The 25,416-nt window shown below is 40.6% G+C and overlaps 1 protein-coding gene across 1 annotated transcript; it reads right to left on the reverse strand.

Moving 5' to 3' along the window:
- Nucleotides 1-809: 809 nt before the first annotated feature.
- On the reverse strand, nt 810-19,329 carry DIS3L (DIS3 like exosome 3'-5' exoribonuclease). Its single transcript, XM_040600448.1, has 17 exons — nt 19,149-19,329; nt 16,376-16,529; nt 15,441-15,569; nt 14,652-14,787; nt 13,471-13,647; nt 12,020-12,098; nt 10,871-11,050; nt 9,707-9,876; nt 8,776-8,937; nt 7,844-8,091; nt 6,926-7,018; nt 4,856-5,389; nt 3,855-4,009; nt 3,570-3,748; nt 3,079-3,224; nt 1,406-1,580; nt 810-1,329 (listed from the first exon to the last, which is right to left on the reverse strand). The coding sequence occupies exons 1-17, from the start codon at nt 19,276-19,278 to the stop codon at nt 1,024-1,026; spliced, it is 3,153 nt and encodes a 1,050-aa protein (XP_040456382.1). The 5' UTR covers nt 19,279-19,329; the 3' UTR covers nt 810-1,023.
- Between the last annotated feature and the right edge of the window lie 6,087 nt (nt 19,330-25,416).

Consider the following 25,416-nt stretch of genomic DNA (forward strand, 5'->3'; position numbering starts at 1 on the left):
ACAGCCCCTGATAGGAACATGCTTTGGCTTTGACCACATGGGTTATCTTCCTTGGGCTGATAGTGCTCTCTGCTTTGAGGCTCTGTTATCCTCCTCTTACAGCCTTGCTTCTCTTGCACACACTCAAGCTTTTTTTCCCTTTTGTGGAATGAACAGTCACTGTGGTAATGGTAAAGCCCTGCGCCAAGAGCACAAGGCAGACTGCTGTGCAGAACAGAACCTACATTTCTAGAAACTTAATTAAGACAAGAGCAGCACTTGAATGAAGTAAGTTTGTCACGGGTGTTATTTTATGCTAGATATTTTGCCTGTGTATACAAGTATCTTAAGGGTGAGTGCTAAGAGGACAGGGCCAGGCTCTTTTCAGTGGTGCCCAGAGGTAGGACAAGGGGCAATGGGCACAAACTGCCTCCCCTGGGGGTTCCATCTGAGTGTGAGGGAAAAATTTTTTACCTTGAGGGAGACTGAGCCCTGGGACAGGCTGCCCAGAGGCTGTGCAGTCTCCTCCTCTGGAGCCATTCCAAACCTGCCCGGCCGTGACCCAGTGCAGCCTGCTGTAGGGAGCCTGCGGCAGCCCGGGCCAGGGCGCTTCCAGCCGCCATGATGCTGTGATACGCAGCTGGGGGATTTCAATAAACAAAATGCTGTGTTCTGGTTCGTATGAAGGAAACTGCTTTTTATATCGTTGTAGCTATGTGTGCAAGGTTGCCGACAGCTGTTGGAAATCCTCAGGTAACTTAATTTTTGGACAACACGGGAAAGTAATTTTTGGAATGATAAGTTAAAAGAATTCATGACACAGTCTTTAACCTGGAAGTTGAGATTTATCATGTATAAAATCTTTCAAAACTCATACATGTTCATCACAGTCAGATAAAAATAATTCTTATTTAAAATAGACATTTAATTTCTTATTAAAAGGACTTGAATCTTTTAAATAATGCTTCTAAAAAAACCCCCCAACTTCATGATACAAAGTGAATAGGAGCAGAACATGAACAAGCAGATGTGCTAGGTTATAGTTCAAGTTCTGATGTCAGCTGAAACATCTAATAGTGCCAAATCCCTGATCTCCTCCAGCAGCTGGTACAGGCTTGCCCCCTTGGTCTGGCAGTACTCCTGATAGTCTTCATCAATTGCTTCAACCCTTGCTGCTTCTTGAGCACGCTGGGCTTCGGCAGACTGACTGACTTCTTTTACTAAGTCAGACTTCACCACGTGAAAATTCTGGGAAACCTCTGCATCTGGAGTCTGGTATGGTGTGTTCCTGATTATTTCTAGCTTGATCGTGTCAGCATGGCAGCGGGAAGTCTGCACAAGTATTTTCACCTTAAAAGCAACATAAAAAATAATTTTATTTCTGATAGCGCTATTTCCTTTTACTTCCCTCAGATTAAATACTCACTGTAATATGATCAAAAAGGCTTAATGTAACTGATTCTCCAGTAGTTGTAGTGGAAGTAATTTTGTTCTGAAAACGATGGAGTGATCCAGGCTTCCACTCACAGCTCCTATCACCTTGACAGGAGATGACTAAGCCTTCTTTGTTTTTCATATATGCAGCACCTTTGATTCCATATCTACAAAAAAGCAGGTGAGTACACAGAAACTGTTTTAATGATTTTTACCATTACCAGTTCTTTTACTTTTGAAACCAACAGATGGCTACCTACGATTATATAAAAGCAACATCAGGGGGCAAACACTGTAGCCTGATAATCTTGCTTCAGGGTTGACGATGCACATTGTCAAAGCAAGCCCCAGAGCATGAAGACATTGACTGAAGTGTTTTGAAAGCAGTGAAATAAAATATAGTTAGTGATCCGTGATCTTGTGTGTCGGGTGGAGCCTGGAATGCCCTGATAACAGAAGAGAAGCAGCATTACAGGTTCTTCCAGACAGCACGGTGAGGAAAGAGTTCTCTGCTGAAATTACTTGAAGACCAGCAGCATGTCTGCAGTGGGTTGTCTGTAAGGAAGCCTCTCCTGGTTAGGTTCTGGCTCTTTGGCTGTGCAGCCAGGCCAAGCCATCTGGAGTGCTGCAGGTGACAGGCCTACATCCAGCTGGTTTATATCCAAGCTCAGTCTGTGGCCAGGATCGAGCAGCCCCTGGCTGTATTCATAGAAGCTGAGGGTATTCGTGTAATGGTTTCCTTTACCTAACACCGCTCTAGAATGGTTTTTAGTTCGCTTCTGGGTTTGTTTTTTTAAAGGAGAGCTCTTGTGCCTTTTTTCTCATACCTGTTAGCCAGCCAGGCAGACAGCGTTGCTACAGTAATGCACACACACAAAGATCATTCAGTAATCCAAGCTGTGCAGAGCCAGCAAGGGAAAGGCCAGGTATTCTCTTCCCCCAAGCCTGGGGAGCTGGCCAAGGCTTAGGAAGGCAGCACTCTCCAGTTCTGTGGTGCCTAGTGCCTTCTTACATCACTCACTAGTCAATTTTATAACATGAACAGGACAGATTTAGTGCACTTTACAGATTTAAAAGCTCAGAAATTAATAGGTAATGTTAGCATCACACAAAGAGTTGCTTTCTATGACAGAGGCTGAGCTGAGGTAGAGGCACTTCTGGGAGCCCAACTACCATAAACAGCACCATGTAAACATTTCTTCTGTTTCCCTGCTGCCTGCAAGGAGTAGCTGTTGAAAAGGTGCTCCCAGCTGCATAACCTGCAGTCTGTACGGAAGGAAAAGAGTGCTGAAGAATGCATGGCTTTGTGATTTGGAAAATCACTTTCTATTGTGTTTCTTTTTTTAAAAAAGGGAGAAAAAATATTCCAGTCCTTGTTCTGCCTTAGCAGCTGCTTTGGCAGAATACGTCCTTTGCCCTTTTAATGTTTTGAGATATATACCGTGCAGCATAGTCTTACCATTTCCTCATAGAAACTTTTCTTCAGGGTCAAAGCACAGAAAAGCACTGCTTATGATTTACAACAAAAATCTAAAATGCAGTCATCTGTCAACACCAGACCATGCTGCAAACACTTCTTTTCTCAAGGACTGGTGATGTCCTGACAGCATTCTAGTAACACTTCCGTCTTATTTTTAAGCTCAGTGCAAGCTCCCATGAACTCACCTTGGTACAAAAACAAGGACACCGTTTGTTCGAATTGAGTAAATAACACCATCTGCTATGCAGCGCTCATCTGTTTCCAGGGTCTTGTCTTTGAAGTACATGCACTGGAAGAGTTCAGTGGACTGTTTCTGAGCACGCTGGGCTGCCTGCAAGCACCCGCCACAAAAAGGAGACAAAAAAATTCTGAATAAATATTTCAACGAGCTTGTTTGGCTTCAATTTCCATAGTTTCTTTTTCCCATTACTTCCTTATCTGTGCCCTAGAAAAATTTTACCTAAAAGGAAATCCTACAGGTAGCACAGGTGAAATATGAAGTCACATTTACTACCACCCTCAGAAGAAAATTGACATTTAAGTAAAAAAAACCCAAAGCGTTATAAATAAAAATGAAGCGATGCTATGTCATTGTAGAACCCAAAAGGTCAGGACTGCTATCCCGTCCACTGGGCAGCATACAAATGTACGGAGACACACTCGATGACCATCTTACCCGGTTTCTGTTATTAATGTGTCTGCACAGCTCCTCAAGATCCTTATTACTGAATATATTACTCTTCACATCTCCTTTAGTTTCCTTCAGAGTTGCTGCTATCAAGAGTCTGTGGACAACCATATCAGCATATCTTCTAATTGGAGAAGTAAAATGAGTGTACTTCTCTAAGGCAAGTCCTACAAATAAAAAAGCAGTGACAAGGAATCAAAGCAATGAACTGCCTCCCCCCAGCAGTTCAGCAATAATAACAGGAACAGCATAAAAAATGAAGTGACAAGATACCATAATGATGAAACTCTTCCTCAGAACAAGAGCCGGTTGAGAAGTACAACGCGTTAGACATTGCCTGAGTGGCCATAGATCGCAACAGCTGATTTACAACTGGATCCAACGGGTCATTTGCTTTATCCAGAGACTCAGCCAATGTTTTGTTAGACCTGTCAAAAAAAAGTGTTAATTCTGAAGATTATGCCATCTTTGATCAGAATAGCTTATAGGTAAAAATAGCATACAAAACCATGTAAAAATTGATTAATAGGTATTAATGGAAAATATGAGTGACAAGCAGAATGACATTAAAACTTTTACCATAGTTTACTAACAGCTCTGCTCTAGAAAAATGTTTACAACCCCTCCAGTTTTCACCAACAGTCCTGTCTCCTGCAACCTGGAGAATGAAGGAGGACAGGCACAGAGCCCCATTCCATGCAGCACAAACCAAACGGTGAGCTGCTCCAAAACCTGTTCTGTACAGGAGAGCACAATGGGGAGAAGGTGACATCCAAGTAAACAGAGGCACTACTGATGCCTCTCACGCTCTGATGTCCAGAAATGATGCCTCCCAATGTGATGAAGCTCATAGCCTTCTATTATCTTGAAAAATTAATTCTGAATTAAGTCATTTAAAATTACTATATTGCACAGAATTAACTTGATTTAAACAAGTACTGTATTACGCTGCTATTACAGGAAATACGGTGCAAACAAGGCTATTGCAGAGCTTAACCGCTCACAGTGACTGAACAAATTCTTTTTGGGTATGTCTGAAATTATCCAGATACTGCCATTTTCAGAACAGCTGGCAGCGTGCAGGCAGCACCTCCTGCTTAGATCATCATCTCCTGCTCACAGGAAGGTTAAGGTAGTGGGTATTTTTAAGAATTGCTATGCAGCGTCTATGAACATTGATACTGAGAGCTGTAATGATTTGTAACGATAAGATACCTCAATAGTTAATTGCTTAACTTGAATTAAAGTGCTTAAGATAAATAATAAAAAGATACCGTGTGTCCATTGAGAAACCTTTGGCACTGGCACATTCTCGAAGTTCAGTGAAAAATTCCTGCCGTGGTGGGGGGTGTTGACGCAATAGAGCTTGGTGAGGAAAATTTTCTGAAATCTTTTTTGCCACCCAGTGGTTGGCAAGAATCATACATTCCGCTACAGTCTCATGCACCTCCAGTGGCTGCTTAGGGATGAGATCGTGGATATTATGTTTATCATCCAGTTGCACTCGGATTTCTACCCCTTCCAGTTCCAGAGCACCACAGCTGTTCCGCTTAGCTCTAACGTGTCGGGCTATATCGGTGAGCTTTGATATTGCCCAAACCAGTTCAGCCAACCTGGTCTGTCTTGTTCTTTCATCCAAGTTTCTCAGCTCTGGGATATCACCAACAACACTAGTGTCTCCATCTAATAATCCCTGTGCTGCTTCATAAACTAGCTTGTACGCAGATCGAATGATGGTTTTGTTGTAGCAGACACTCAGAATTTCATATGATTCTTTTTCTAGCTCCCACAAGACACTTACAGCATACCTGAAAGATAAGATCACAATTCTATAAATAGTTCTGGTTGACTTAAACTAGCATTTCAAGCACATCCAACTGTTACACATTTACAAGTTCAATTATGGTTTGTTTTTTTTACAGGAAACATCTTTTTCTTCATGAAACAAACCAGCACTCAGCAATGCCACTAATTAATGCACTTCCCTCTCTCTCTCATGTATCACAACTTAAATGAGGACCAGCTACATCAGCAGCATTTTCAATCCATCTGTTGAAGCAGAGTACCCCTAAGATATAAGGCCACATCTATTTTAAAGCACAGATACACTGCAGCATTATTCTTCTTCATTTTTATTTTCAGTCTGATGCATTCACAATGAATATCTGCACCCTGCATATCTTCATGCCAGCCAGCCAACTAACCCTGTAAATTGTAATAAAACAGGCTAACAGCATGTTTGAGGAATAGGACAATAGGGAAAAAAGCAACCATTCACATGGGTACATGCCCTCCAGACCAACACCCATGTCAAAAAACAAATGAAACACAAAGATGCCTTCACCTTTAGGCTGCTGTTTAAAAATAATGCGAATTGCTAAGGGTATAGGTAAACATTATGGGAGAATGAGACAGTCATTGTATAATACTGTATTTCTGCTTTTTGTGACTCCTTACTACTTCGCTCACAAATAGTAACAAATAATTCAAAGAACAAGTGCACCTAACTGCAAAGAGCAGTTGCTATGGAATAGGTTAACACTAATGTTAACATTTTTGGGCACCCACAAAGTGTTCACAATGGGTGGGAAACTCACCCTCCACACACAATTAATTCCCCCTCCCCCAGCCAAATCAGTTTCTCATACAGTGACACGACTGCTAAGGACAGCCTAAAAGCAGCACTGGGAATCTGCAACTGGGGCAGAATTGGGGAAGACTCACCTTCACTCTCTTTCGTAGCAGCATGGTGAGAATATAAAACTGATCATAGAATTACAGAGGTGGATATTCAGTATTTAGAGTTAACTCCCCCTGAAAAAAATGTCTACATAGAAAAGTAATTTGTGGTGCTCTCTGGAAACCTCAACAGGGCTAATATAGGTATGAAACCTTGCTTTTGCATCAGAATTAATCTGTCAGTAGTTAATTTAATCCAAGAAAAGATTTAACATTGATGAAAGGTAAATATTACAAGAGTTCTTCTAATGGGGCGATGTGCCCACAACTAATGATTTCAGGAATGCATTTATCTTGTTTAAAAAAAAGGTCCATGCCTCAATCTTCTTAGTGATCTCATTGTTTGAATCTTGCATGCACTACCTCTATGTTCAGCTGGACTGTCCTGCTCAAACGAAATACTTCGGCAGGGTAAAGCATTACAAAGTGTTCACCCTACCTAACTATCGTAGATTGAAAAGTATTTTTTAGTGTACGCTGTTCTTTCAGTTGAGGATTTAGTAATAACGCAGAAACGTTCAACCAACTGATAAACACAGAGACTGGCAGTGATAATGAAATTACTTCTAAAAATCTCCTTCCTCAGAAATATTATAAAATCTTACCTATCAACTCCACTAAGAAGAGAGCATATGTCAGCACTCAAGACAGAGGGCAGCATGTCATAACGACGATCCGCTAAATAGTAGGTTGTTGCCCTGAGGAATAAAATACATTTACTATTGTTTTCACAAGGACTCATTGGTGCGTGTCTCCCAAGCACTTTGGGGCATAAGCATAGCTTCACCAAAACAAGACACAGCATGATTTTAAAAGGTTATTCTTACAGAACAAACACATGTGCAATACCAAAGTCAAATTATTAAGGCCAGAACTAGGGCTGTACAAAACAGGCTCAACTAAGAAGAGATCATTTAATGGCTATACCTAACGTCTCTGCTCTACAGTTTACATTTCTTTGCATCTACAAAGAATACATTTCATAAAGTGATTCAGCAGTTTAAGTTCAAAGCAATGGCAATGAAAGTAAAAAAGAAATGCACTATCTGGCATATTAAAACACAAGGTTGAATATTAAAACATAAGCCTGCCAACTACCTCTAGAATTGAATTCATGTAAGACTTAATTCCATTTTGTGGGTGTTCTGTGTGAAGATTCACCCCCCTTGGAATGCAAACACGTGGTTTGTAAATACTTCAAATCTCAAATGTTGAAGTAGACTATAAAGCAAACAGTAGTGATTAGTGAAAGATAAACCTAAACTGTAACTCTGTGGAAAAGAGCAATTTCATAGTAAAACAGCAAAGCAGTAGGTCAGATAGCAGTTTCTTCCCCAGCAGGCCTATTTTATCCAAATAAATGCAGAATACCATTAGTTACACATTAGTTTTAATATGCTGTTTTCATGACGTGAAAGAAGAAATAATGTTTCCTTCCTTCCAATATTTCTCAATGTTTCCTTAAGGCAGCATCACAAACTTCTAAGCTAAATACATTTTCTAATTTTTAGAAAACAATTTACCTTGCTCTGGCCTCAACATCAGTGTAAGAATTTGCTGCCACAAAATGGGTTACATCTGCAATGTGGACACCTAACTCCAGATTCCCATTAGGCAGAGTTCTAAGGGAGAGTGCGTCATCCACATCCTCACAGCCTTTTGGGTCAATGCTGAATATCAAGTGTGTATCTCTCAAGTCAAGACGTTTTTTTTCCTCCTCAGGATTCACCTTCCATGGATTCTTTGAAGAACTCACTGGCATTTCACTCATCTGTATAAAAAGATGATTGATGACTATCTTCTCTACAAAAACAAGCCAGCCAACAAATTAATTTAGCTTTTCTTTTTCTACACTTTTAATTGTTTTGCATGCTTTTTCATCCCTAACAAATTCTTCTTTCCTTCCATTTTCCACGTCAGTCTATTACATGTACTTTACGGAAAGTACAAAACAGAATTGAGAAGAATGCTACAATATTGTGGTGATATTGCAGCTCTGGCAAACATAACCACTGCATACTGGGTTTTTTTATGTTCTTTATCTTTCAATTAATTGTAAGTATAATCAAAATAAGTTATCTATGAGAGCTGGTTGCTCTCCTGGTTGAAGACGAAAGGATTTAAGACAATGATTTCAGTAGGACCAGGCCTTTAGGATCAGTCACATAAACACATATTAAAGACAGCAATATCTTAAAAGTCAACCTCAAATTACAATTAAGAATTGTCATCTCATAGCGAACAGATTATCTTAAAATCACTCTTGATTTGAAAATTTGTAGTACCATAGAACCACTGATCCAAAAGTAATTTCAGAAAAATTATCTATAAATAGTTTTCAGCTTTCAAAAACCTGTTGGCAACTAAGACATTCAGCTCTAAGAGGGTCCCCCTCTTGGAGAAACAAGACCCTGAAAATCAACAGAAAAGAATGTACCTAATCAGAAAGACTAACCTGCATTTCTGAGAAAGGGGCAACACAAATGCTGTTCTCCACCAGAATAGCTGCAATTTCCCCCTCAAGATCTCCAATTCTTCCTAGCACTCTCACAAAGTGTCCATTTGGATATACGGAAGTTGACTCCCAAGAATCAATACGCACGACAACTCTATAATCCTGCAGCAAAACAATTGTTAGAACAGCAATCTGTTCCTGACAAGCAATCAGGGGAAAAAAAATGCTATCCAGAGTCTAGCAACTCTAAAACCTCTATAGAAAGGAAAAAGAAACCCACACAATGAGAAGCATACAAGCAAATACTGAGAATTACATTTCTTTCCTGTCCAAGACACACTTGAGGTCATTACATGGAGAATCTCTATCTTAAAGTATAAAGAATGAAAGCAAAACCAAGAGGTACACAATTATTCTTATACCAGAAAAGACACAATTGGAATTTACTTCTTGGCCATGAAGAAGTACTTAACACTACAAGGTAAAAGCAGACAGGAATGAACAAACTTCTCTCTACAGCAATGGCAGGTTAATCATCGTAATACATTATCAACTTGTTGAAAAGCTCTCCTTACTGCTTTCATGAAAGTTATGTATAGTCACAGCTCCAATAAAGCCACAAGAGCTATTACAATTTACACCCCCAATATGACCTTTAATTCATCAGAAAAAACCCAAAGCAAGTAGTATATAAATGCTCAGGGTACCTGGACTGTGGCCCAAATTCAGATCTCAAGGAAGCTTTAGTACCTGAAGCTGACGTGGTTTTCACCAGAATTGAACATGTTCCTTCAAGGCAGAAATTGAACTATTCTCAGAGACTTAACTTTATTAATAGTTTTACCCATGTTTTTGCCAAGGAAATCATTAGAGCATATACACCCACACAATTTTGTAGGAACACAGGATAGAGAAAGACTTTTCAAATTACCTGTAATGCTTCAGCCTGCTGGGTACTGATCCGAATTTTGGGAATTCGGTAGTCCCAAGGTGTAACAAGGATTTTCTGAGCATTTCTGCCCTGGGACTGGGTCTCTTCTTTAGAGGGGAAAGTGACCACATAGTCCCTCCAGTTCTTCTGAAGGATTCCAACAACTTTACCTTTTAATAGGGGACATTGTTGGCTGTACATTAAAGAGTTAAACAGGAACATGAAAGCAAGTATGTGGGAGGTACAGAAGATTCATTGCTTTGTAATATGAACTAATGTGTCCACAAATCTGTACTACACTTGCTAACAACATATGGTATTGCAGACAACAATACAATAAATTATCATTGGCACAGCTAGAATTTAATGAGCTTTTATTTATGCAGACTAACTCACTGTATAGATTTCAACTGACACAGTACATAAAGTATTCAGAGAGATTCCCACCACTACTGAAACGTGGCCAATTCTAGTAAAAAATACAGAACATTTTTAACAGCAAAAATCAAGATCAAATAGCATTTTCTTGCAGGAAGAGAATTAACCTCCTAAAACTTTTAACTCTGACCTCAGCAAACTTTTAAGATGTAGCTATACTTGCGGAGTAATATTTTCAAGTCAGGCTCTAAGTTTCCATGGTACACAGGCATGTCACATTTTAACAGGAGTTCGATACTTCACCTAACAAATTTTTTTTTTCATCTTGAGCATTATTTATCATCAAGGAGTTAAAAGGATGCTGTTATCTTTCTGTGTAATCAACAATGACAGTTGAGGATTCGAGCACACCCTCTGGTAAATTAGTCTGTATTAGAATGTTAGTTCGTCTCTTGAAGAGCTGTGAAGAGTGACAGCATGCATTTGGGTAGCAAAGTATTCCAAACTCAGTATTTCTGGAAGAGAACTACAATAATTCAGCTGTTTCTGAGAATGAATTTGAAGGAAAACAAAGGGGTGGGTCACATATAGAAAGAATTTAGTGGCCTTCTTGTTGGGATATGTTAGAATGCTTTCATTTGGGATAACCACTTCAAATTTACTAAGGTGCAAAAAATGTGACAATCACAGAAATCAAGGGGACTATATAATAAAGAATGCAACACAGCTTGGACCAAGGAAGTGAGGTAATCTTAACAAAGCATTTCATCATGCTATCTACTTTACCTGTGGGCATAGGGTCACCAGTGGTGTCTGCAGGTGCTTTATCCTCACTCTCATTTTCACAAAGAGCAACAGTCCTTCCTTTCCATTCATGCAAAGGCAGTAACTCAACAGCTACCACATCACCATGGATTGCACGGTTTCGAGCTCTGGCCTCATAAATAAGGATGTCACTTTGGAGTTCTAGATTTAAAATAAAAAGAAACAGAACTATAAATTGTTAAAATATCCAAGTTCTTCCACTCTTGGCAGCGTTCTGCTGAAATAACAGAAAATGACATTTGCAATATATTTCTTTTTAAAAAGGACTATTGGCAAGTAATTAATATTTCAAGAAAATTAACCCCCCCTTTATTTTAAAAGGAGATATTACACAATTCTGTAAGCCAACTCTTGGATGAAAAGCAGCATAGGCTGGCTGAGTTCATTGTTTTTAAGCAGCAACTTTAAAAACACACAACATAGTTAAAATTGTGGAAACCACTGCCACAGGATTCTGAAGAGGGTCCAGAACAAAGCAAGTTTTTAAAAAAATATTAGTAAATCAAACACTGGTTGACTGCAGGGCCTGTCATGGGAACATTTGAAAGTACTTATTACTGAAAGCTGAACTAAGTACTGCACAAAATACTTGCACAAAGATCATGGGCTGTTCCTTCAAAGGTATTTATTACTAACTCATACCAGAAAGACAATATTGGTGTTCCAATCTGCTCCAAAAGGCATTTTTCCTATTACGTTCACAATGACCAACTTCCTAATCCTGCCAACATCTATGCAAACACTTATTTCAGTCAAATGAGTGGTCACCTGAAGGCAGAACAAAGCACAGGGATAATAAATTTGCATCAGTATTCAACCTCCAAAAAGATCTAGGGAAACCTGTTAGCAGGACAGGAGTCCAAAACACAGCCAAAGGTACTAAGAAAGATGAAGTAGGACATAAAGGGTATTGCTTTCTCACGAGGCCCACCCTCTGGGTTATCTTCAGCCTCCTTTCTGGCCCATGAAAATAACTCAAGCATTGCAGTATCTTAGCTTTCATCTTGTTTAGTAACCGGACAGCTACATACGTATGGCTACACAGCTTCATGTAAAAAGCACAGACTGTGTCAAAAAGGCATTGAGTACATCCTCTCATTGTCTTTTCACCTGTTTCTTTGCTGCCAAATCCCTGAAGTCGAACAAAAGCTTCCAGTTGTGCTCTATGCTTATTGACATTCAGTGTACCCTAAAAGAAAATAACAAACCAATAAACAGAATGAAACAGTCACACCTCTAAACTGCCAACTTCAAAATATAAAATGTTGGGGGTTACGATTATTTTTACATAAAATAGTAGTCATTATTGGTAAGTGGGGTATTTTGAACACAACTGTTCTCTCTATAGGGGGAAAAGATGCGATGCAGAACTTCCAAGTACTCGCTTCTGGAAAAGAAAAGGAAATTCTTTTAAATGCTCAATTTAATTGTGAGATGGTAAAGATCCTTTTATTCAAAGCATAGGCAGTGTAAGATTACTTTTGCTGCCTGCCTTAATATAGAATCTAGAGTTACTCCTACAAGAAAACCCTCATTATTTTTGTTCATATTCTGTTCTTGCCTCGCTGCTGAAATTGTCAAGAAAGAAGGAAATTATTACCCCTAATTCTTTAAAGTATTTTTAAGACAAGGACACTTGTCCACCAACAATCCATAGTACAATGGATTTGTAGCTGGTACAGTTCTGTGGTTTGGATTTAGCATAAGAATAATGTCGAGAACACACAGATGTTTCAGTTTTTGCTAAGCAGTGCTTACTCTAAATCAAGGACTTCTCAAGTTTCCCATGCTCTGCCAGTGAGCAGGTGCACAAGAAGCTGGGAGGGAGCAGAGCCAGGACAGCTGACTAGAACTAGCCAAAGGGATATTCCATACCATAGAATGTCATGCTCAGTATATAAACTGTGGGGAGTTGGCCAGGGGCCGCTGATCACTGCTGGAGGACCGGCTGGACACAGGTCAGTGGGTGGTGAGTATTGTGCATCACTTGTTTGTTTTTTTCCTCTTGAATTTTATTCCTCTCTCCCACTCTCCTCTTCATTACAATTATAATTCTTTCCAGTTATTAAACTGTTCTTATCTCAGCTCATGGGTTATACCTTTTTCTGATTCTCCTCCCCATCCCACTAGGGCAGGAGGGGGAGTGAGTGAGTGGCAGCGTGGTACTTACTTGTTGGCTGGAGTTAAACCATGACACTGACTGAGAGATCTCTGTGCAGTATTATTTATATTTAAGAATGAGATCTAGCTGCTAGTTTCTCAATTTAGAGGTGTATCACATATCAACCTGAGGAAAAATCCATAGCAAATTTAATATTCTAAATTACTAATTATGATTTTAACTTCTCCAAGACAAAAAAGAATCCATGTGTTCACAAGATGAAGTAGGGGAAATACAGAGAATCCTAATGCCTTCCATCCTCTTACTCCTATTTTTTTTATTTCCTTTCCTCTCCCCACTATAGCAACACTTCTTCAGGTAACCAGTCTAATTCAGGCAACTAAAGAGACCAAGCACAAGACTGCACTGTTCTCTGTATGCTCTCTATATAGCAAATGACCTGTATGTATCTTCCAGATTTGATTCCAGCTTCCAATATTTCCACAGGTAAGTGCTCAGGATATTCTTTCCCATTGTTTTCTTGGCTTTCACTCTCCCGTTCACGCCGAACTTGAAGTATAGAGTCAAAGAGTTCATGGGCAGCCTTTAAGTCAGGCCAAAAGTTATCCAAGTAATTCTGTGTGCACATACATAAACAAACATGAAATATTTAGAGATCTGTTCTTTGAATAATGCATTTGGAAAGCCCATAATGGACAAGAGCTGTCTCAAACGCTAACTCAACTAGCACTTCCAAGTGGTAATGGTGTGTTTGCTCTAAACACCACAGATTTGTTCCAGGTTCAACCTAACTAATTTGCTAAGTACAACAAAGGAGGCATGACTGTTAAGACAGCACCCTAGACTACAGATTCAAAAACTTTTTCTACCAATATACCCAATTCAGGCCACATACTTCTTGCAAAGTGCCGTAACAGAAAATTCAAACTGGCAACCCACTATTAAGTTTACACTTCTTACATGACTTTTTATGCTACATTTGCTCCACTTCCCATTGTCTCATAGCAGTTAAAAAACTCAAGCATCATCATTTAATATAGCTTTAAGGTAAATCTGTTTGGTCCTGTTTTTACTTAATGTCTTTTCCCAGCTAAACATAAACATGCCATCCATATAACCTACTGAATACAAGCAGTATCAGAGATCAACAACTAAATGCAGAATGAATTATCTTCTCATGCACCACTGTATCCTAAGTAGTCAAGGCTAAAGTAAACTGGCAGAATAACGCTGATGGATATTTATACTACAGCTGTTTATGGACTGCTTGCACTAAAGATTTAGACAGCTGGCTGAGGTAACTGATCATTGTTCACCAATGCCAAATTCTTTAAAAACAAGGAAAACAACGAGAAGGGCTCCTAAGACAGATGAACTCTAGCTTTAAAGCTGCCATTTTTCTTTTTAGTTCTCTGGTTCGCTCACTGCCACCATTTTTTATGACATTCCCATGACTGACATCTTTGCTTTCTTTGATAAATGAAGACATGAGTTACCATCATAGTTTTCTTAAACATAAAGTCTGAAATGATTTGCACCATACATTGGGCTTTAATGTACTTGCTTCATCCATTTGATATAGCATAAAGGAAACCACCTTCTACTTTTCTGGCATGTTACCTTGAAGGAAATCACAAACACTCCTTCTGTTTCATTTCCATACTGCCTGATAGCATCTTCATCTTCTGTAACCATAACAACTGGCATCTGACCCAAGCAGTGATTATAGTACCAGACTGCTGCATTGTAAATACTCCTAGAAAAGCAAAGTTTGAAATAAGGTTTCCAATATATCTCATTTGCTACTTGCAAGACATTTGCCAGCTTTGTGTGAACAAGATTTTGGTTTAACACGTATACTCTTGAGATATATACACCAAGCTATATAAACCTTATATCTGCAAAAATTTTTATGCGCAGTACATAAGCACCAAGAGACCAGAGGAAAATGAAATGTTTCCTCTCCAATATATCTGCTTGTGCCCTAACTGCAATGTAACATACTGTTCCTCTGAGGGAAAGTTTGTAAAAAGCAAGCTGGCACTGCCAAGACTCCAGTGCTATGGTGTTTACAGGCTATCAGATATTACATCTAACAGTCCAGTAAGGTTCACGTGATATATTTATTATGCTAAAGCATCCTTTAAAATGGCTGCGCACCTTGAAAATGATCCAGCATTTTTTAATTCAATTGCATTGAATTAAGTACATTTTTGTCTATGTTTCTAAGAAAACAATGTTGACACTTTCTTAATCACAAATGGACAATCTAGACTTTCAGTTATTGCAAACTGTTCCGGAGCTAAGCAGAGCAAGAGTGTGAACTCTTATGTACACAATGCATGCTAATATTCCTAAATACATTATCACAATGTTGTCCAGTGTAGTGCTACATAAGTTAAAACAAACCTGGTCTGCCATTTCTCCATGGATTCTCCCTTCTCTCTTGGCAAGTAAGAATGCTGGTGGAACTCATTAGCAAACACAATACAGTCATGACGGGCATCCTTTACTAGATTTCGTAACTTGTTGTACAGTCTGTAATATGAAAAAGGTAAATATTGTCTTGTGCTTTCTTTTGCTAATATTATTTTAACTCCAGATGAAAATAAAGCTGAAAAACTCAAGGAAAGGTATTGTCACGCACAAAGAAATTATCTCATTGAATTACATCACTGGTGACAAAACCTAAAACATCATCTGTAAGTGAGCTTTTCCTGATTTCCATTATCAATGCTTCTGACTTTTAAACATTTGTTATTCAATGAGCCCCACAAAACACTCTAAGTATTTAGGAACTTATTTTGTCACTGCTGGGACAAGAGCTATTTCTTCAAAGGCATTTGTGTTTTAGAAATGTAGGAAGACTTTGGTAACACTCTTAAAGGCTATGGCAATACATCGGTTAATGTCTGGTAAGGTAAATACTACGTAACAGTATTAATTGCTCCCCAAAGACAAGTGCTCAGTCTTTAATACAGCAAACCAAAAACATGTCACAATCTGGTTGTGGCACATGATCCATTGCTACTGCAGAGTGTCCTCAATTCCTATCATAAGCTATCTGATTAGTTAATAATGCTACAGGTTTAATATTGTTCCTATCAAGCAAAAACTATGACGCATTGATGTCCGTGGACCACAAAGGAATACAGCTCTTTCGCTTCTGTAAAAGTATATTAAGACACTTGAAAGACCCAAAACCAAATTAAGCACAGTATATTTGCTGACTTTGGGTTACTGACACTTGCTGACTTTGGGTTACTGTGCTTAAAACATACACTTCACAAGCTAGTATCTTTTTTTCAATCTGATTTTAAAATAAGATATAATAGGATAAGTACCTGCGTCCTTTTTGATGTTGCACAGCTTGACATGCTGTCTGCATGAAAATAATACCCTTCAGCTCTGGAAACTCGAGAATCTCAAGGTAATCTTGAACAACCTTGCAGTCGGGGACAACATAATGTGTAACATCATCTGATAACAATTTGCCATCTAAAAAATAATCCAGAATTTAAATGTTTAAACTTTCAGTGGCAATACTGGTTTCTTAAAAATACTTTCAGATGTCAGGAAATTAGAGTTGTGTAATCTCAACAGTATACATACCTCTTTTCTGAATGAACAAAACTATGACTACTGTGGTACAAGCTCTAAAATTTATGAGATAACCCTTTTGCATCCACTGATGCCAAAATTTAGTGCAAATTCTATCCAAATGAGTGAAAAAGATCCACTTGCATTATGAAAAGGATGGAATCTAAAGAGTGCAGGTAGCAGTCTTTTTTCTGTACTTCCATACGAAGAAAGACAATGTATACCTGCCACAGAAAATCTTTTCATGGCATTTTCAAAGGGTATAGAATTATGGATACTTCTGTTACACTGCTTCCACAGATATCTCTATTAAACACTATCCATTTATAGCAGGCTCTTTTTATGTATCTTTACAAAAAAGAATACAGATAAGGGTGTATGTGGAGAAAAGCAATGCTACTGCAAAGAGATGTTATTGAATCTAAACTATTAACCATCATTATTTATTTCTTCTAAAGAGATTCCATCCCTTAGGAACACACCGTCAAAATACCACGAACAACCATCACAGATGACATCTTAAAATGTACCTAAAACCTGACGAGTTTAATTGTTTCAGATGTTTCAAAGATTACCCAATGAACTTTTGGGCGGGAGGGGATCTGTATTTTCTCTCACTGCCTATTCATCCCTTATGACTTTATAAACACTGAACTGCTGAACTTACCGCAGTGCAGGCAAATTATATATAATAAAAGTATATAGATTTTGACAAGTTATGTTATTTTCACGTATTTCTCAGAAGCTGATGCGGGACAATCTGTCTATTAACTGTGATCACTAGAAGTGTGAATCCAGTAGGCACAACTCTGCATACAGTAATATGGCTACATCTCACACTGAAGGCATATAATGGATGATGGCAGAATGCATACAAGAAAGGTAATATTTATCAATAATTCAGAAGAGCATTAAAAGTGAAATGTCACTTGAAGATTTATGTAATCTGCCCATATTAAGCTATCCTTGCCTAACCTATACATCTAGATCAGAATAACTTCTAAGTAGGCACAGCACACTACAAGTATCTGTAGATGTGATTTATGCAGGCAGTCTCTCACAGTGCATGAAATAAGTTTGCTCAGCACACTGTGTAGAGTCAGGAATGAAAACAAATGTTCACCTCACTTCTGAGTTACCTAGAATAATTACAAAGGGACATACCCTGATGCTTGCCTGCAGCATAATTTACATTTAAGTCCAGAAGAGGAGAAGTTAGGCATGGCAAGAGAGGCAAGACTTTTTTTCTGGTATGTGCCTGTAACTTATCCTTAAGGAATTAATAACTAAATTCAATACATTGGGGAGCAGTAACTATCACTGGCCCTGACATCCTGGATAGCAGTAATATACTACACTACCTTCTACTCGCAATTACCATGGGCACCTAATTCAAAAGTAACAACATCTATGTCAATCACAGTTCAGAAGAAGGAAAAAAAACCCCAAACTATAGAGTTGAAATTCTCCACCTTTTCTTTTAGGTAAGCAGTTAAGCAAACAATTTGGTCGATTCAAACAGGCTGGATATTATGTTATTTGCCAGTTTCCTGCATCAAATAAATTGTGTTATTTAACAAAACCAAAAAAACCAACCCCTTAAATATCAGCCAAAGGTCACATGATGATCTATGATGCACATAATAGCACCACGGTATGTAAAAACAACAACAAATCTAGACATCATAGGGACTGGCAGTCTTCCCGTGTCTGAAATGACCGGATATAACACAGGCAATTACATTTAATTACTTAACAGAAATCACTGCTGATGCAGAGTTAGTCGCTTCAAGATAACGGCTTGGCCCCACTGCAGTACTTAACAGGTATGTACAGCATTTAATTAATGGTATAAACCACCACCCTGAAAAAACTAATACATTTTTTAAAGATCTTTGTAAAACAGGGAAGTGTGAAATTTGCATAATCCTTTAGCCTTTTATCACTGTCTGTAAACTGCTCACAGTTAAATCCTGTAACAATCAACTTCTCAATTCCTTTTTCTCTTAACGCCTGGTTTATTTCCGACAGGTTTTGCTTTGAAAGAGTACTTTTGCTATAGCCTTGCTTTGGTACCGTCTGTTTTTTCCACGACTTTTACGCCGCTCTTCCGCACCGGTGGTGGCCGGCCCGGGAGGGCCATGGGGGGCCTGGGGCAGACCCCAGCACCCCGCAGCCCACCCCGGCCCCCTCCCGCCGTTCTCTCTCTTTTTATTCATGGCTCGTCCCGCTCGCTGCCCCCCTGCGCTGCTCCCCGCGCCCGCACCGGGGTCCTGCCAGCTCCAGTCAGGCCTCCGCGTCCCGGCCCTCCCCGCCTGTCATCACCTCAGCCCAGGGATCGCCCTCTGCACCCAGCTTTGGCCTACGGAACCTGAGGCACAACGGCCCCCCCTCCCGGGGCAAGCTGCCCACTGCCGCAGCTCGCCCCCGGCGCGACCGTGGGTCTGGCGGCCCGGATCCCCCCCGCCTTTCCTCACAGGAGCCCCGACCCCAGCCTCCCGCCGCCGGCCCCCTCACCGCGAGGACAGGCGGCCGGGCACAAGGCGCTGCGGCACGGCACGTCGGGGCGCAGGTAGTGCTCCCGCACGACGCGCACCGAGCGGCCCTGCTGGCCCCGCAGCTGCAGCACTTTCTCCGTGCGGAGCATTGAGATGGCGGGAAGCGGCAGCCCCTCGGCCAGGCCCGCCGCTCCCAGAGCGCTTGCGCATGGTGCGCGGGGCGGTGCAACCGTACGAGGCAGAGACTCGGTGGAGGGGCGGGAAACGAGCGGGCTGGCGGTGCTGGGGCGTGTTGGGCTGAGGCGAGGGAAGCCTGAGGGGAGGCGGGTACTTGCTGGGGGGACCGGGGCTGCAGTGGAGGGGAGGCGGGAACTTGCTAGGGGCAGACGGGCACTCGCTGAGGGAACCGGGCCGGCAGCGGATGGGGGGGTGGGCACATGCTGAGGGAACCGGGGCGGCAGCGGAGGGGAGGCGGGCACTTGCTGAGGGAACCGGGGCGGCAGCGGAGGGGAGGCGGGCACTTGCTGAGGGAACCGGGGCGGGAGCAGCAGGCGGGTGGGAACTTGCTGAGGGAACCGGGGCGGGAGCGGAGGGGAGGCGGGCACATGCTGAGGGAACCGGGGCTGCAGCAGCAGGCGGGTGGGAACTTGCTGAGAGAGCTGGGGCTGCAGCGGAGGGGAGGCGGGAACTTACTGAGGGAACCGGGTGGCAGCAGCGGGTGGCAGCAGCGGGCGAGCGGGCGGGAACTTCCTGAGGGAACCGGGCAGCGGCAGAGGGGAAGCGGGAACTTGCACTTGCTGAGGGAACCGGGGCTGCAGCAGCAGGCGGGTGGGAACTTGCTGAGGGAGCCGGGGCTGCAGCGGAGGGGAGGCGGGAACTTACTGAGGGAACCGGGTGGCAGCAGCGGGCGGGCGGGCGGGAACTTCCTGAGGGAACCGGGCAGCGGCAGAGGGGAAGCGGGAACTTGCACTTGCTGAGGGAACCGGGGCTGCAGCAGCAGGCGGGTGGGAACTTGCTGAGGGAGCCGGGGCTGCAGCGGAGGGGAGGCGGGAACTTACTGAGGGAACCGGGTGGCAGCAGCGGGCGGGCGGGCGGGAACTTCCTGAGGGAACCGGGCAGCGGCAGAGTGGAAGCGGGAACTTGCACTTGCTGAGGGAACCGGGGCGGCAGCTGAGGGGAGACTCTGAGGGGCTGGGACCAGGTGGAAGCTGAGGGGGAGACTGGCCATTGGCAGGTGCTGAGCCCTGGGAGAGCCCTAGCTTGTGTGGGTAGAGAGGACACATGCCCTCTTTGGTGAGAAGAAAACCGAGAGATACGGAGGACAGTGGAGAAAATGCTGAAAAAGTGGCTGGGATGTCCATGGAAGGCAAATGGGAAGCTCTGTTAGGCTGCAGTGGTCTAAGGATGGGGTGGTCATGGTGAAGATAGATGCAAAGGTTTTCTGGGTTTAGGTTTCTTTTTACAAGGGTGGGTGATGTGGGTTTTTTTAGCGTTAGAGCCACTGGAGGATCAAAAAGTGTCCAGGGAAGAGCAAGAACAGAACAAGGCTGTCTTGCTTTGCCTAAGCTGTAGTCTCACATAAATTGATATGTGTGAACCTCAGTGGTCTTTCATGGCATCTTCTAGGAGAAATCCCAGGTCCTTACCTCAGATCATCTGGTTTTGTGTAATCACCTGCCAGCACTTGGGGAGTTGAGATGGGGAACAGGGCTAGGGTGTGTGAGGAGTGCAGGCAAACACTAATGTCAGCTAATTTTACAGTAGACACCAATATTCTTCACATGTATGTAAGGAAAGGTAAAGGTACTGAAAGATTAAGTATAGCTCAAGATCAAACAGATAAGTAGCAGAAGGTCATGAGTGCAATGCACTGTTTCTGGGTCTGAGTCAGTGCTCTCTAAATAAGGCTGTAATGGTGTAAGCATGGCATTTTGGGATTATTATTTTGACTATTAGAAAAGCATTCATACTTACAATATCAATTAATTGCCTACATCATAACCTTACTTGAACATAAATACGTGCTGCAGACTAGCTAGTATTTGTCCTTATGAGGAAAAAAGACTGGCAAAGAGCCAAGGCAGTATGTCACTGTATGTTCCTGTTTATTCTACTTCTTATTTTTCACATGTTTTATGAAATTTGTATCTCCAGTGACTAATACTTCTAAGTAACCAATTGGTGCCAGTAAATGGAAGTACCATCTGTAAGAAACTGATTTGCAGAAGCCAACTTCTCAAACATATGAGGAGGAGGAGGTGTTATAACTTAGTGAGAGACGACCGAAGTGTAGACTTCGTTTTGGTAGTCAGGATGATTTTAGACATATTATGTAAGCAGGATGTGAGAGGAAAGGAGAAATGGAGACGAAAACGACAGAGCTCTTGTTCAGTAAGAACAAAGATGAAATAACCAGTGGTGATGGGAAGAAAACCACAACATTTGGGAGAAAAGATATTTAATTCAGTTTGAAATGTAGCAGGTGCTGATTGCTGACACAGTGAAGAACACAGACCAGTGTGCTTACTCAGTTTCATTCAATGACTGCAATGGCATGAAGGTTAATTAAATAAAAGTGACTGAGATCACTGCTGTCATTTTATCACTGTTTCACAGAGAAAAATCTAAGACCTGTGGACTAAGTTTATGCATTGTTGGTACTGTTGAGTAGCTGCATGATTATTTCTAATGTCCTAGTCAGAATATTATTTTTTTAAAATTCTCAGTTTCCCCCTTCCTTCTTTTGGAGAGCAACCTCCTATAAGTCAAAGGCAGAGAGAACTGTTTACGCTTTATCTAACAACAGTTTTTCCCAGTGAGATCAGAAACAAAACTTCATGCTTGTCTGGTAATTGTCCTTATACATTGCAAGAAGTTTGTGTGTGGACAGCCAAAACTAACAGGGTAACAGAGTGTCTTTAAAATAAAGCTGCAAAAATGTTCTAAGTATCAGAAGATTGTATTAAGTGTCGAGGAATGAAGGTGGAGTGCAGCACAGCTGCAGGATGGTGGGACATACATTTCCTCATGCAGTTTTCCTTCATTAAGTGCTTGAGAAAAAAACCATGGTAGAACAGAAAGCAAGCAGTACAAATATTCTTTTCATAGAGTATTCCTTACTTCATACTGTGCTCCCTTGGATAACACCACTGAGTGCTAGAGAAGCTTTTATTTTAAATGAGTGAGAAAGTATCTTTAAAGTTCAATTGCATGTTTGTTCTTGTTTATGTTGTGGAGTGTGAGCCTCTCAGGAGGTCTCCCTGCTTGGAAAAGCATACTAGGAGATGCAGTACGGAATTTCAATGTAGTACCTTTTGATAGAAGTTGCTCAATATTTTGGCAAATGTTTCAGGTCATTGGAGAACACCAGCTTTTGGCTCAAGTTTCCCAAGCTTGAAGCCTGACTCATCTGACCAGTGCCTGAAAACACTATGACCTAAGAGACTAATTTTGAGTGCAGAAGTGTAAGTTTATTATGTCGATCATTAGGCAGCTATACGGGGAAATGGAATGTGCACAAGGCAAAAGCAGGCATACAAATATAGGCGTAATACATTGTTCAGCATTTAGTGTTCACCTGCTTACCAGTATTTGTCAGTTGGTACCACATGGGTATGTCTTTGCTATGCCTCACTTCCGCCTTGGCAAAGCAACTGCTGTTTTCTTCTTGCAATGGGACTTCTTCCTTGGATTTGTAAAGCCTGTTACTGTACCCACCTCCCTCCCTCCTGTTGCGAGATGGGCTGCATAGCTAAATTTGGCTTAATTAGCCAAGTTTAAGATGGTGACAGAAAAATAAATAGAAATGTATATAGCAAATTACATTCTGGTCAGCTACTGTGCTTATAAACAACTCTGCAGTAAAGATGGGGTTATGTAAACTATGAGGTCTAATACAGGCTGTTTAAAGAGAAGGAAGATGGAGTAGCATAAATGAGACAGAGTATTAAAGTCTGGGATCCACACAGCCATAGAATCAATAGAAATCATATCTTTCCATTTGAAAAAGCCCTTTTTTTTTTTCCTCCAAGAACTCCCATTACTGAGGTAGAGGGTGCAAGATGTGATTACCTTACAGCATCTTTGAAGTTGGTTCCTCCATTCTTAAAGCAATTTTGAAGCAACTGGCAATTCAGCATCTGCTTCTAACTCATAAAAAACAGAATAAATGCTGTCTTTTCTCTTGGAAATTCCATCTCCAATATTGCTGGCTCAGTAAAAGCCAAATATTGTAAAAATACTACTCACATCTGGAATGTTCTCAAGATTAATATGCCATTCCTTGCACTCATAAACAAGTGTAATGTACAGTTCTTGCCCGGTTGCACTCTGGATGCCAATACATAGTGACTTTTAAAGCTTTGGTCTCCTTCCTACTAAGCAGCAGAGATAAAGGAAGCTGTCTGTATTTTCTGAATGATAGAATGTAAACTCAGGATCAGTATCCATGGCTCCGTTACACTTAGCTGCATTTATGAAGTAGAATTCTTTGCCTTCATTTGTGAGAAAGCATGTAAAAACTCCCTGCGTTTGTTAGGAGTGATGAAATTTGTGGTGATGTCATAGCTGAAGGTCCAAGAATTTTATTACATGGTCAGAATGGTCAGCTTGTCATTAACTGATGTAGCACATGCTTTTATATTGTTCTCTTTATCAGCAATATTCCAGTTGGAAATCTCTTTCTACTTAAAGGAGCCGTACCAAGGCTAATTATTGTTGGAAAAAAAATCATTTCTAGTCTGGGTTTGCTAATTTGGTTTTTGTCTTGTGATGTATTTGTAAAACTGGAAAGCTCTCTCCCATCAAATTTATTTTCATCTTCTGCTTTTATGTTGTCTTCTAGTGATCTCTTTTGCTTTTTGTTTGATAACTGAAACAGGTCAAACTTCTAATTTTTCATGTTTTGCAACTCTTTACTGTTTTTGTGTTTTATTTTTGAAGAAGATTCCTTTGCTTAAAATCCTCATTGCATTGTGTGTCCTAGAATTGAAAACTGCACCATGGCCTGAAACAGATACCATGTAAAAATCTTCCTACTTTTTCTCCTGTACATGCATCTTGAAATTAGATGGTTGTTTTTTTTTCCTTTTTCAAATTAGCAGTGTGCTGAGGGCTCAGGTTCAGTTATTCATCTATCGCTATTTTCAAATATTCTGAAAAGTCAGTATTTCCTAGACAGGACTGCTGCTATGTAAGCATGGTTTACATCCTTTTGTTGCTTGAATTTTAAACTTTAAATTAATTTATATCTATATATGTTATTTGCTGGAACCCAGTTTATGAAGTGATCTAGGTCTGCATCTGTCCTCTGGTGTGCCACTCACAAGAATATGCAAAAGAAGTCTCCACAATGACCCTAGTAGGAAATCTGTAAATAACATTTAATTATAAGACCTACTAGTTAAAATTTCCTTAGTCAGTTTGATATATGCCATGCTGATTTGCAGCTTTCAAAGAAACTCTGTGTATGCTAACAAACAGGTAGTTTTCAAAAAGCTTTAAATTCCTAGCAGAATTCTTGTTATAGTGGCAATATTGCATTTACTCAACAAGACTAAGAAAGATATCAGGTTGTTTTACTAGGGTTTATTTTCTCTAATCCTATGGCAACTGGAATTAATTATATCACCCTCCTTTAATTATTGTTGAATCCCGTATTAAACTTTCAGTTACTTTGCTTGGGTTTGCACTTTGACTGACAGACCTATAATTATCTGGATTATCCCATTTATCCTTTAAAATAATTTTATAAAATATTACAAAGAACATGCTAATGTTATTTTTATTTTAGTGAAAAGAAAATGATTTTTTATTCGTACATTAGGCTTTCAGTTTTTCTCCCTGGATTTCAGTTAGTCCTAAACGATTTTACTACTTTTAAGTTTGCAATACCGGTTATCACCACTGGGAGACACTATGTAATTGATTTTGGGTTTAAAGGGTAACTTGCTTCTGTTACCGTGTCTAATAGGCTAAAATTCAACCTTTCAGCTTTTGTGAACAAACTGCTTTCAGTTGCTTATAACGTAACTAGACAAATTTCTTCTCAAAATAACGTAACTAGACAAATTTCTTCTCAAAATAAACTAGAAACTGATGCTGTTCTGTAATAATAATAATAAAAAAAGTCCTGCAGGTCTCCTCAGTCGTGTCAGGAATATGAAACTACATGATGTTTACAATTCTTGGTAGTATATCAGCAATTTTTTTATCATAATACCTGATTTTTACTATATTATGCATTGATTTTCTTCCCACCACCCTTTTCCTCCTTGGATGCAGTTCAA

This window comes from Falco naumanni, chromosome 7 (assembly GCF_017639655.2).
Source record: "Falco naumanni isolate bFalNau1 chromosome 7, bFalNau1.pat, whole genome shotgun sequence".
In the NCBI taxonomy this organism is placed as follows: domain Eukaryota; kingdom Metazoa; phylum Chordata; class Aves; order Falconiformes; family Falconidae; genus Falco; species Falco naumanni.